The sequence below is a fragment of the Theropithecus gelada genome, chromosome 9 (genome assembly GCF_003255815.1).
Source record: "Theropithecus gelada isolate Dixy chromosome 9, Tgel_1.0, whole genome shotgun sequence".
Taxonomy (NCBI): domain Eukaryota; kingdom Metazoa; phylum Chordata; class Mammalia; order Primates; family Cercopithecidae; genus Theropithecus; species Theropithecus gelada.
The window spans coordinates 45,419,303-45,433,509 of record NC_037677.1 but is presented as its reverse complement, the minus strand read 5'-3'; the positions used below and the strand labels follow the sequence as shown (position 1 = coordinate 45,433,509).

Genomic DNA, 14,207 nt, shown 5'->3' with positions numbered 1-14,207 from the left:
ACATAGTAGTGGGAAAGAAGGGATATGCTTATGGATGATCCAGTGAAATAGACTGGGAATGAAGAAAACTGGGCAAGTGCAGTATTATGAAGAACCAAAGGAGGAAAGGGCTGAGATTATATAGAGATACTGAATTGGAAAAGAGCTAGTAGAAGGGATTTAAGACTTGCTGTTAAATTATGCAGAGGTTTGAAATTATGTAGAGGTTTGTATAATGTAAGTGCTTGATAATTGACGGTTCATAAATGGAATTACAGATAAATGGGTTACAGATCCTCTGTGCCTCCACCTATCCATCCCCTACTCCAACTCCTGCCCATAAAGTTGCAATATATAAAATAAAAGCAATTACTTGAGCTTAGAATGTAAAGAAAGATTTTAAACTGATGGTAGTTTTTTTAACCCACGAATTTGTAGTTCTCCAATTAAAATATTAGAAAGTAGTTTCTAATTTTTCTCTCAACTTTTATTATAGATAATTGGCCTTTTGAATGTTTTCACACCACAGAAATCCCTAGAAGAATTTCAAGATGTGTAAGTGTAATAATTAAAATTTTGTTAATACATTTTTCTTAGATTGCTGCTGGACACTTTAGCTGTTGTTCTCTTTTTTTCACTCATAAAGTTACATAGTCATGGAGCTCATGGATGCAAATCTTTGCCAAGTGATTCAGATGGAACTAGATCATGAAAGAATGTCCTACCTTCTCTATCAGATGCTGTGTGGAATCAAGCACCTTCACTCTGCTGGAATTATTCATCGGGTTAGTAGAAAAAACTATCATCGTACTCTTTGTTTTCTAACTGAGGTGAAATTCATGTAACAAAATTAACCATTCTAAAGTGTCATTTTTAGTACATTGACAGTGCTGTACAACTACCATCCATATTAAATTCTAAAATATTTTCATTACCACCCAAAAAATCCCCATGTTTCTTAAGCAAAAAATCCCCATGTTTCTTACTTTGCCCTGGCATGATACCAGTCTGCTTTCTGTGCCTATAGATTTGCATTTATGTTTCCATTTATATGAAATATCATGTGATGTTTTCAAGATTTCTCCATGTTGTACCATGTATCAATAGTTCATTCCTTTTTATGACTGAATAATATTCTATATACCATATTTGGTTTATCCATTCATCCGTTGATGGACATTTGGGTTATTTCTACTTTTCAGCTATTATAGATAGTGCTATGAAAATTCTCTCACAAATATTTGTTTGAATATCTGTTTTCAGTCCTTTGGGACATACCTGTGACTGGAAGTACTGGGTCATATGGTAATTCTGTAGTTAACTTTCTGAGGAACCATCAAACTGCACAGTAACTGCACTATTTTACATTCCCACTAGCAGTGTATGCGGGTTCCAGTTTCCTCACATCTTTGTCAGTACTTGTTATCTGACTTTTTTAATTCTAGCCATCCTAATGGGTATGAAGTGGTGTTTCTTCTGATTTTATTTTGCATCTCCCTAGCGAATAATAATGTTGAGCATTTTTCATGTGCTTGTGGCCATTTGTGTATCTTCTTTGGAGAAATGTGTATTCAAGCCCTTTGCTCATTTTTAAATTGTGTTGTTTGTCTTTTTGTTGTTGTTGTAGCATTTCTTTATGTATTTCATATGTGAAATCTTTATCAGGTATATAATTTGTAAATATTTTCTCCCATTCTGTAGGGTGTCTGTTCACTTTGCTGATGATTTCCTTTAATGCACAAAAGCTACAGTTTTAATGAAATACAATTGTTTCTTTCATCACTTGTGCTTTTGATATCATGTATAAGAATCCATTGTCAAACCCGTGGCCATGAAGATTTAGTCTAATGTTCTCTTCTAGGAGTTTTATAGTTTAAGCTCTCACATGTAGGTCTTTGATCTATTTTGAGTTAATTTTTTGTCTGGTGTGAGGTAAGGTTCCAACTTCATTCTTTTGTATGTAGCAATTTAGTTGTGCCAGCACTATTTGTTAGAGACTATTCTTTCGCCATTGAATGGTCTTGGCACCCCTGTCAAAAAACAGATCGTCATAGATACATGGTTTCATTTCTGGACTCTCAGTTCTGTTTCACATATTTCCTATGTGCCTGACCATATATTATACTAGTACCACACTATTTTGATCACTTTTAGCTTTGTAGTAACTTGAAATGGAGAAGTATGAATTCTCCAGCTTTATTCTTTTTCAATTTTGTTTTGGCTTTTCAGAGCCCTTTGTGATGCCATATGAATTTGAGTATTGTTCTATTTCTGCAGAAAGGGCAATTAGAACTCTAATTACGATTTCATTGCATCTGTAGATTGCTTGGGTAGTTTTGCCGTCGTCAGGATATTTAGTCTTCCAATTCACTAACATAGGATGTCTTACCATTTCCTTCCTTCCTTTCTTTTTTCTTTCTTTCTTTTCTCTCCTTCCCTCCCTCCCCCCACTTCCCCTTCCTTCCTTTCTCCACCCTCTCCTCTCTTCCCCTCCCCTCCCCTCCCATTTGTCTTGTCTTGTCTTGTCTTCTTGATTCTCGGCTCACTGCAACCTCTACCTCCCAGGTTCAAGCAGTTCTCCTGCTGCAGCCTCTCAAGTAACTGGGATTACAGGGGCCCACCTCCACACCTGGCTAATGTTTTGTATTTTTAGTAGAGACAGTTTCACCGTGTTGGTCAGGCTGGTCTCGAACTCCTGACCTCAAGGGATCTACCCACCTTGACCTCCCAAAGTGCTGGGATTACAGGTGTGAGCCACTCCACCCGGCCTCTTTTAGCACTTCAGATGTATCATCCGTTGCTGTTTGTTTTAGATGGTTTCCAATGATAAATCAGCTGTTAAGCTCGTTGAGGATCTTTTATAAGTGACAAATGCACCTCTCTTGCTGCTCTCAGGATGCTTTTTGTCTTTGACTTTTAACAGTTTGATTGTAATGTGTCTTAGTGCAGATCTCTTTATGTTCATCCATCTTAGAATTCATTCAGTAGCTTGGATATGTAGATTCATGTCTTTTGATCAGGATGGAAGGAAGCTAAAAAGAAAAAATAGATTCATATCTTTCATCAAATTTAGCAAATTTTCAGTCATTATTTTTTCAAATATTTTTTCTGCTCCTTTTTCTCTTTCTTCTCCTTTTGGAACACCCATCATGCAAAGTTGGTATGCTTGATGGTATGCCATATCTTGTTTTCTCCTCCACTTTAATGTTTTGTTCCAGGCAGCATTGGGCTATTTACTTGCCTTAACGATGTTTTCAAGGATTGCCTCTGTCTAGCCTAGGACTAGGGTCCCACACTGAAAATGTGGCTGCTTTCTTCAAAATCCTTGCCTAGTTAGTGAGGCAGGTAGAGCCAAAGACTAGTTAAAATGCTGGAAATATTTCCCGATGTTTTTTCCCCACCGTTTTATTGTAGTAAATACATATAAAATGTGCCATTTTAACCATTAGATGCACAGTTCTGTGACATTAAATACATTCATATTGTGCAATCATCACCACCATCCATCTCCAGAATTCTTTTCATCTTGTGAAGCTGAAACTCTACACCCACTAGACAACAATTCCCTGTTCTCCTCTCCCTGCAACCCCCGACAGCCATCATTCTATTTTCTGTCTGTATGATTTTGGCTACTATAAATACCTCATATAAGCAGAATCATGCAGTATTTGCCTCCTTGCAGCTGGCTTATTTCACTTAGCATAATGTGCTCAAGATTTATCCATGTTGCAGCATATGTGAGAATTTTATTTGTTTTTAAGGCTGAATAATATTCCATTTATGTATATACCATACTTGCTTATCCATTCATCAGTGGCACTTGGGTTGGTTCTGCATTTAGCTGTTGTGAATAATGCTGCTATGAACAGAGTTGTCCAAATATCTCTTTGAGACCGTGCTTTCAGTTCATTTGGGCTATAGGCAGAAGTGGAATTGCTGGATCACATGGGTATTCTTTTTAACATTTTGAGAAACTGCCACACTGTTTTCCATGGCAGCTCTACCATTTTACATTCCCACGAGTAGTACAGAAGGGTTTCAGTTATTCCTCATTCTTACCAACACTTTATTTTTTTCATAGTAACCGTCCTAATGGGTGTGAGGTGGTCTCCTGTTTTTAAGTTGCCTTTTTCTTGGTTCTGAGTTCACTTGATTGCCATAAACCTGTGAATAATTTCCAGAATTCTGAAAAAATGTATTCTGACACTTTGATGTTTTATGGTGCTTCTGTGGAGCTGTTTTGGCTGACATCACTGCCTCTCATCAAATTCTTAGGATCATTGTATTTCACTGATTTATATGGAGCAGTGTAAAGTTTGTTTTTGCTCTGAAATAAAGCAGTATACAAAATAAGCTGCTATTATTACCAGTCATTCCAAATTGGAAATAGAATATTACCAAGTTACCAAGATTGAGTATTTGCCAGAATTGTTTTATATGTATATATATTCAGAAATATTTCATATTTTTGTTTTCTGGGATTTTTAACAGCTTTTCTTGTGATATAATTTACATGCCATACAATTTATTCATTTAATGTGTACAACTCAGTGTTTATTATATTTGAAGATTGTGTGCTCATTACTTAACTTTAGAAAATTCCATTGCCCTAAAAGAAACTCCAAATCCACTCGTCTTTATTTCCTATTCTTCTGTGTTCCTTTCACCTCTAGCCCTAAGCAAACATTAATCTACTTTCTGTCTTTGTGTATTTGTCTATTCTGGACATTTCATATACATAGAATTATATGTGATATTTTATGCTTGGCTTATTTTACCTAGCATAATCTTTTCAAGATTCATTCATGTATTTATTGTGTGTCAGTTCTTCATGTTATTTTATTGACAGATATTTCACTGAATAGATTGTTTATCCATTTATCACTTGATTATAATTTGGGTTGTTACCACTGACTATTATGGGTAATGCTGACGTGAACATTTATGTAAAATTTTTTTGTGTTGGTATGTTTTGTATTTTAGTTAAATCCAGCTTATTCTTTGAAAAGTATTGAGAGAGGAATTTTTTTTTTTTTCCTAAGAGACAGAATCTTACTCTGTCACTCAGGCTAGAATGCAGTGGTGTAATCATAGCTCACTGCAGCCTTGAACTCCTGGGTTCAGTAGGTTGAAAGGAATTTTTTTTTTTTTTTTTTTTTTTTTTAAGACGGGGTCTCTCTCTGTCACCCAGGCATGAATGCAGTAGCATGAACATGGCCCACTGCAGCCTTTACCTCCTGGGCTCAGTGATCATCTCACTTCAGCCTCCCAAGTAGCTAAGATTACAGGCATGTACCACCATGCCTGGCAAATTTTTATTTTTTATGTTTTTGTAGAGACGGGGTCTTGCCATGTTGCCTAGGCTGGTCTTATATTCCTGGCTTCAAGCAACCCACCTGCCTCGACCTCCCAAAGTGCTGGGATCACAGGCATGAGCCATCATGCCCAGCCTGGAATTTTAAAAAATTATTTAATTCAGTGGAATTACATCTGCCTTCTGAGTCATCTGCGTCATTACATCTTCCTTCTGAGTCATCTGCGTCAAATAACCTCACTCATGTAATAAAATAAATACAGAGATAGTTTTCATAGTATAAGACAGTTGCGTCTTTGAGCTATTGAGGCTTTTTTTTTAAGTGAACAATCCTGTTACAGGCTTATCCGGAGCTTGCAGTGAGCTGAGATCCGGCCACTGCACTCCAGCCTGGGCGACAGAGCCAGAGTCGGTCTCAAAAAAAAAAAAAAAAAAGCTTAATTATCATTCTAAGTGAATTCCTTGTATATTACGTATACAGCTGCTCTAATCATTTGTCTAGTGCAGTATTTAAATAACATAATAAAAATCTCTTTAAATGGAAGAGTATTTTATCTTCCTGGGCCCCTACTCATACACTATGTGAAGTAGAGCAGACGAGTGAAACTTCTAGGTTTGGTTTGTTTGTTTCCTGAGTCCTTAGACCGGAGCAGTAATCCAACATTGTGGAAGTTCATTTGATTTTAGTAAGGCACACCCCTCCAAATAGAAAGGTTCCAGATTAACAAGGATGGCAGGTGGCTGGACCAGAAAAACAGACTAAATGGTAGAAGATAGAAAACAATGGAAACAACAAGAACCATAAAAAAAAAACACAAAATTACAAAAGAACAATATTTATGGTAGTATGTTAATGGGATTAGTTCCTTAGTTTAAAAAGTCAGATTTTGGCAGCACACAAAGGCTCAACAACAACTGCATGTTTCCATAACACAGACATTTGTAGCTAACTTCAAAAGGCTGAAGGCAGAGAGGTTGGTAGACATATACCAGGAAAATGCAAACATCAAAACAAGGGTAACTCTATTTAATGAGATAAAGTTGAATATGGTAGGTTCAGAGAGGAAGCGTTCCTCTCTGGGAATAGTCTCACATTTTAAAGGTGAAAGATAGTATCCAATTAGGATATACAATTATACATGAAGTAGAGTTGCTATACAAAAAGCTTAAAAGTGTAGCAAATAAAAGAATGGCACAAGCACAGCAGTATTGGGATAGTCTAACTCCCTTAGTATCAGTACATAAAGTGGTGAAAATAAAGTGCATCTGTAGAAAATTTCTTAATGTGATAAAGTGGAGCTAATGAGACCTACTGTGGTCTGTTACCTATTGTGAAGAATCTCCCTTTATCTTAGCTTGAGCTCTTTGGGAAATCTAGAGTGGAGATACGCATTGAAGTTTTTTTGCAGCTGGTCTTGAGGCCACGATTGGTACTCATCTCTGCTCTACTACTTATTCTAGATTCACCTCCACCCTTGGCTAGTACTTCTGCTAGTCTGAGGTTACTTACTTGGTAAAATAACCTGGCCTTTCATCCCTTAGGTAGAGGTTCAGGGCAAGTCAGGATTACTACTCTGAGACCCAAGCTGATGAGGTCCCACCATCTAGATAGTTGCGGGTCACTTTGTCGGAAAGAGAAAGCCAAGTGATGTGCATGGCTCTTCTTTGCTTGGAAGTGACACACGTCACTTCTGCTTAGAGTACGTTGACAGAGCTAGCCGTAGGACTTGCCTAATTTGTAAGGAAACCGGGAAATGTAGGGAGAGCAGACTTCAGAATAGTGGTGAGCCCCAGCCTCTGCCACAGTCTGTCCTTCTGGCTGGCAAACATTCCTTTGCTCCCTTTATTCCACACCCTCCTCAAGGGAAATAACCCAAAGTTCTGTTCTTATCAAATCCAGACATTGCTCGTCTTGGTCCAGAAACATAGTAACTGGAATGACCAAATTATATGGCCACCCCTATAACCACTGCTCCCCTGCCAAATACTGTAGATAGAGTGGTCAGACAGGGCCAGTGTTGTCACAGTGAGCAATCCCATTTAGAAAACTGAAAAATGCAGTCATTGGTTAGTTGTAATTAAATTCTTCTGTACAGACATTGTGAATGTCCCTTGCCCTGGGTGAGGGGAATATTCCTCCTCAGCCCTGACTGTTCTCTGTGGTTCTCAAGTACCTGGCTCTACCCTGTGGAAGAGTCATCTTTTTTGCTATCCTCATGAATATATCTAAAGTGAGTATTGAAGAATGTATTTCCCTTGAGGGCTGCTCACATTTCTCAGCCTGCTTCTTATCTATAAAAGATTGGGGCCCAAGGGTCATTTTAAGGCCACCCTTCTCAGCCTTGCCACTATTGACATTTTGGACCAAACAGTTCTTTCTTTTGATGGTGGAATGTTTAGTAGCGTTCCTGGGCTCTACCCACTAGATGCCAGTAGCACTACCCAGTTGTGACAATCAAAAATGTTTCTGACATTGCCAAGTATTATTTTGGGGCAAAATTACTGTGAGTTGAAAACTCCTGTTTGAAATACAGAAGGATCATAGACCTTTGGCGTTAGGTCTGACAGTTAGCTAACTCTTTCAGAAATTTAAGAGATTTCTTATCTTTCTGATTGTAGTTCTTTTCAAAGCATCTTTTTTAACTCATGTGTCCTGTATTCTTGGACTTAATTGAGGCTGTCTTCAGTCTTCCTGTAAGCGTTCAAGCTTCTGTTGGCAGACTGAGGCAATTTTATCAATTGAAGGATTTTACAGGACTTTTTCCCTGAAAGGGTTTCAGAATTATTATGTGAAAATGATGCATAGAAACCAATCCAAGATATCAGTGGCTTAAAGCGATATTTATTGTTTACTTGGGTCTGCAGAGTTGGCTGTGTGACACTGCTCCAAACCATGGGTCAAGTTCAGGCTTGTCCCATATTCAGGTTTCAGCATCTAGACTGAAGCATCCACCAGAGACATCCTTTTCTCATGGTGAAAGGTAGAAGAGCAAGAGCTATGTTGAATCAAACACATTCCCCCATATTTCATTGCCCAAATTAAGACAAGTGACTGAACCTGTCAGCAGGGTGAGGACACAGTCTGGGGTGGGCAGGAATATTTGCAGAACAATCTACCATACCTTCTTTCAGGGGTCTGGTAGCATTTAGCTTTTTCAAAAGGGCAAGACCCTGAAATTCTAGGCTCTGTTCCCTTTTATTTCTGCTTTAAAATATGGCTACTACTTTTAAATGCAGCCAGTAGCTACCAACACAAACTACTGAAGTTTTGCTGTCCAGTCTCTTCTAGAGCAGGGTTCAACAAACTTTTTCTGTCAAAGCCTTGTAGTAAATATTTTAGGCTTTGTGGATAATAGTCTGTGTCACAGCTACAAGACTCTGCCATCGTGATACAAAAACAGCATAGGTGATATGTACTTGAATGAGCATGACTGTGCTTCAGCATCAACACTTTCTTTACAAAGCATACAGGCCTTAATTTGCCAGCCCCTGTGCTAGAGCTTTCAGGTTCATTGTACAAGTGGCTGGGTGCAGGTGACAGCTTCATGAAGTGTTTTACTACTACATAACCTAGATCACCTTTCCAACCTTTGATGTGAGTTTCCCTGCTGCTCAATTGCTAAGCTGGGATCTTATGTTTTTATAATAGTTAACACCCCACTTCTGACACCAGTTTCAGTGTTAGAATAGACTCAGCTGTACCGAAGTAACAGATAAACCCTTAATTCTCAGTGGCTTAGCACGACTCAGGCTTATTTCCTTTGCTGAATGTGTGGTGTTTGTGGACTGTACATTTACATAAATGATCAGCAACCCAGGCTGCTAGAGAATCCCCTGGAACGTTCCTAATCACCAAAGCAGGTCAGGAGACCACAGGAAGTTGTGCGCTGGCCCTTCTCTTCTTTACTTCCACTCACATCCCATGAATTAGAGCTACCCATGTGCCCTTGCCTAACTGAGGAAGCTAGAAAAATTGGGGGAAGAAGACAGAATGTTGGGTTAGTTCCACTGCCTACATAAATTCTAAGTTACTATTCTTAGATATAGTTAGCATAATTAACAGCTGTAAGGTACATAATGATATATATGGATGAATTTCAGTTAATAGTCTTTGAGGCTTTTTTTGACAACTTTTGTGCTTAACAAAAATACCTGTTTTTAAAAATTGTTACTTTGCTTTTAATTTTTTCACAATAAAGTACTTAAAATTGGAATGTTATTTCTAAATTGGAATCTGCTAGTATAAAGAGCCAGTAGCCTTCAACCATCACACTAAACATTAAAGTAGTATCAAATAAATATTAAATATTTATTACAAAGCTTGTAATATTTGTTCTTGAACATGCAGTGTTTCTTTGCTGAGGTACTGTATTTTAGAAGTATTAGCAACATTATACTTACAGAATACCAATAATGAAAAAGTTTTTCTTCTGTTTCATTAAGACTTTTGAATTGTTGGTATATTTAATTTAATAAAACCACTAGATTACATATCTTCTAAACCCATCCATGATTGCCTGTCGAAATATGTTAAAGACAACATGCTTTTCTGTATGTTAACATTACAAAAGTAATAGTTGTCTTTCAAGCAGGCTGTTTTCCTTTTTTGTATTAATCAGTGATATTTAATATGTATACTGCATGTCAGTACAGGTAATACAGTGCATTTGTGTTGTGGATTTATGCTTTCTTACTTGTTTGGTCCTTTGGCTTGTAATAGTATTCATCAAGGCTAACAGGCATAGTATATTGAACATGAAGCCGTGAGTGTTTATGCTGCTACCTGACTTTTGATGGGCACAGCACAGAATATGTTAAAGTGAGGGCCAGGTGAAAAATTCTGAATTATTCAGTAGTATCTATAGCAAGTAATTTTATAGATTAGTGGCACCAAGACAATGGTGTCCTACTTCTACAAACAGACAAAAATTTTATAGCAAATTTGTGGGACTCCAGGTGGGAAATCAGGGATGGAAAAATGGATAATGACTATTCTGGTCCTTTGGAACTGGGTATCTGCCAATCTAAAAGATCAAATAACATTTGCTATTGAATGACAGGATGGCTCATTGTTGACTTATAACATCTGTATAAAACTTATTGTGACTTTAAAATGAGATTTTAAAAATATTGGTAATGTGTTATGCAAATGAATATAAGTGCTAACTTATCACTCTTTTACTATAGTAGTTTTTTATGTGAGCTTTCCAATGTCTTTTCAAATCCCTTTTACTCTATTTAACCGAAAATGTCTAGCTAATCATAATTTTTAGCAATTAAAACATTACTAACTTCTCCAATAACTGTATGTATTCATAAATTTTAAATCCCACAGGTTTGCCTTGTAATGATGAATCAGTGCAGTAATATTACAGTGAGAAAAATGAACAGTTAACATGAATGTTTTGCAAGGGATAGTATAACTTTATTGTGAACTGTAGGATTTTCATATATATCATGGCAGTCATTTTTTAATTTTTATTTTCTGAAGGACTTAAAGCCCAGTAATATAGTAGTAAAATCTGACTGCACTTTGAAGATTCTTGACTTCGGTCTGGCCAGGACTGCAGGAACGAGTTTTATGATGACGCCTTACGTAGTGACTCGCTACTACAGAGCACCCGAGGTCATCCTTGGCATGGGCTACAAGGAAAACGGTCAGCACACACATTTATTTGAAATATTTTTCTGATTTAGCTTTTTTCTTTATTCATTAGAATTTTTATGTAAATACTTAAGCTGAAGAACATTGAATTAAGTATGTACCATTGTTTGAAATGTGTATCAAAAGTTTGCAGGTAACTATAAATTTTGTCATAAATGTTTGAAAAAACTTGGGGCCCTTATTTGTTCAAATACAGATACATACCATCAGTACTACCATTGGATAAAGAATTTGTTGCCATGGCCCTGAGACAGAATTTATGCTCTTTGCTTGCCTATAACTTGAAAGTGAACATTTCTAACATGGTCTCAGGGATGTATAGAGTGTACTGACAGTTTATTATTAGTGTACATCAGTGATATTTGCCCGTATTTCCAACCCCATGAAACTAAAGATCATAGCGGTAGCACTCATCATAAACTTTAAGAGGTACATTAAGGCCTCTGCAAAGCTGCTGGATAATTAAGGTGACCTCTTGAAGGAAGCAGTAAAGTTTCATTAAAACCTTATGTCCAGCCTTAAGGAAATGACTTTTAGTATTTTGTGTGGGTGTATCCGATTGTATCAATTGACCTAAGAATCAGTGTTGAACAAAATTATCTGGCATGTAGATCATGAATTTAAACATTTTTTATGGATATACCTACTTATATTTAATTTAGGAAGAAATTTTGAGTCCTAGAAATTTAGGAGATGAATAAATCTGCTAATAACCATGGGATTTTATGGAAATAAACCATCATTTTAAAAAATGTGGTGACTTCATCCAAAATACTACCAAGAATAAAACCTAGACATTTTTTCTGGCAAGGAATCTGGAGTAGCAGTTCATTTTGAATCAGGAAATTGTAATAAGTCAACTTTTAAGATTTTTTAAAATAAAATATACGATTAAGCTGAGCTTGATTTTCTGAACTGATTAAAAACAAATACTTTAAACATTTGCTGTTAATTTTTTATACTTAATAAATATGCTGTTCTTTTTACTTACTCTCTACCTGAAATTTGAAGGGTTTTTTTTTTTTTTTTGAGAATTGATAACTTCAAGTGACCCATCAGCACAAAGATTGCTTTTGCATCTGCTGTGATTGTCATAGATATGGTCATAGATACGGTGTTATGTGTCAGTGTCCTATAAATATGATCTTAGGATAGCTCCCTGCCAGAAATTAGCACTAAGAAAAACTGTCATATGAAGAATTGAGGCTGGGTATGGTCGCTTACACCTGTAATCCTAGCACTTTGGGAGGCCGAGTCTTGTGGATCACTCGGGGCCAGGAGTTCGAGACCAGCTTGGGCAACATGGCAAAACCCTGTCTCTACTGAAAGTACAGAAATTACTCAGGTGTGGTGGTGTGCACCTGTAGTCCCAGCTATTCCAGAGGTGAGGCATGAGAATCACTTGAACCCGGGAGGTGGAGGTTACAGTAAGCCGAGATTGCACCACTGTATTCCAGCCTGGGCAACAAAGTGAGACTGTCTCAAAAAAATAAAAAATAAAAAAAGAACTGACATGTGGTTCCTCTCTTAGTTAAAAATTATGTAGATCACTTTCTTGCCTTCCCACTCCCACCCTAGGAAATGGAGTCAAATGTAATGCTTAATGACTATAACTACATTAGCCAGCAAGGTTAAACATAAGTACTTCCTCCTTTTAATAATACCTCACACTCATTTTATTTATTATTATTATTATTTTTTTTTTTTTTTTTTTTTTTTGAGATGGAGTCTCACTCTATCGCCCAGGCTAGAGTGCAGTCGTGCCATCTTGGTTCACTGCAGCCTCCACTCCCGGCTTCAAGCCATTCTCCTGCCTCAGCCTACTGAGTAGCTGGGATTACAGGCACGTGCCACCATGCCTGGCTAATTTTTGTATTTTTAGTAGAGACAGGGTCTCATTAGGTTTGCCAGGCTGCTCTCGAACTCCTGACCTTAGGTGATCCACCTGCCTCGGCCTCCCAAAGTGCTGGGATTACAGGAGCTTGAGCCACCACGCCCAGCCTCCCACCCATTTTAACAACTTTGCTTTATGTGCCTTTTATTGCAGTCTACTCAGAGCATTTTGGAAAGTAGTGTAATCAATATATTTTTAACTGCTTAATAGACTAAGCAGTTAGCTTAAAACTAGAGTTGTGCATGAATCAGACTTACGTTCCTAGTCTTCACTGGCCCAGATAATATCTTCTCTCATGCTTGCAGCTTTCAAAATACTTTTGTTTAAAAATAGGCTTTTCTGGAAGTTACCAACATAAGTTGTATGCTGGATATTTAAAGTTTAACATTCTCTTTAAAATCTGTAGAGAAGATTTATTCTAATAGATTTTTGTCAAAAAGGAAAACCTTAGAAAAAATTTTTCTCTGAGGCACTAATTTATAAATATTAACTTTTTTTTCTAAAACCTTATCCTTGAAAGCTGAACCATGACATAAATATAAAAATGTTCATTCATTTTAATATGAAATTTTAGGGAAACTTTAGTTCCACAGTATTTCCAAAAGTAATTCCCAGTTTAGCTCCTAAGATTCTTCAGTGAACTGGCAGCCTTTTAGTAAGAATGTACTGTATTAGAAAGTACAGGCTTTAATTTTCTAAGTCCTTTAACATGAGTAAAGGGCACGTCTCTTTCTGACATCTATTTGTGCTGTTTTCCTCTTGTCATTTTAAAGAATTTGGACCTTCAGATGTCACAACCAAATGCAAGTTTCTAAGGCTTTTCCTTCTAAATTGCTCATTCTTCCCTCTTTTCCTATTAAACTGCAAGCACTTACTCTCTCCTTTTTGTGTGATAGCCAAACCCAAAGTCATAAAATGCCACGGTGTACTGTCAGTTTCCCTAAGTAGGTGGAGATTCCCAATTGTCTTTTTCTGTGTCTAGCAGATTCTTGTCAACATTGATTGGGATTCCCATTTACAGTTGGCAAGGGTCATCAGTAAGTCTTCCAGGAGACTCTAGATAGTCAGTTCGTGGGAACTGTCATACTGTGTCTAGCCAAAACTAACTTCTTAAATCAAAAGCAGTTTGGTTTTATGGCTTTAAAAAACTTCAGTTAGGAAGCATGAAATACATTTCTCTTACAGTTTTCCTTGATTAGTTGTTAATTCTCTGTGCACTTGTTCCTTTTGGGATAGTAGGGTAAATGTGGCATCATGTTGCCAAGAAAACAAATGGACTTTTAGTTCAGAACAAGCATAGCACTTCTCAATTAAATATATTTGGGAAATCCAGTTTAAAAATTCTAAAGAGCTTT

General features: G+C 37.0%; 1 protein-coding gene across 19 annotated transcripts in view; it reads left to right on the top strand.

Annotated features, from left to right (window-relative positions):
- MAPK8 (mitogen-activated protein kinase 8) overlaps positions 1-14,207 on the top strand; it is a 135,485-nt gene that overhangs the window by 105,511 nt on the left and 15,767 nt on the right. For all 19 annotated transcript variants that reach the window (XR_003121164.1, XR_003121166.1, XR_003121165.1 and 16 more), the window contains 3 exons: positions 476-534; positions 626-764; positions 10,785-10,950. Coding sequence is in view for 16 of the 19 variants with exons in the window: in XM_025397061.1 (XP_025252846.1) it covers positions 476-534; positions 626-764; positions 10,785-10,950 (364 nt within the window). In the remaining 3 variants the exon portion in view is untranslated. The remainder of the gene's footprint in view (positions 1-475; positions 535-625; positions 765-10,784; positions 10,951-14,207) is intronic.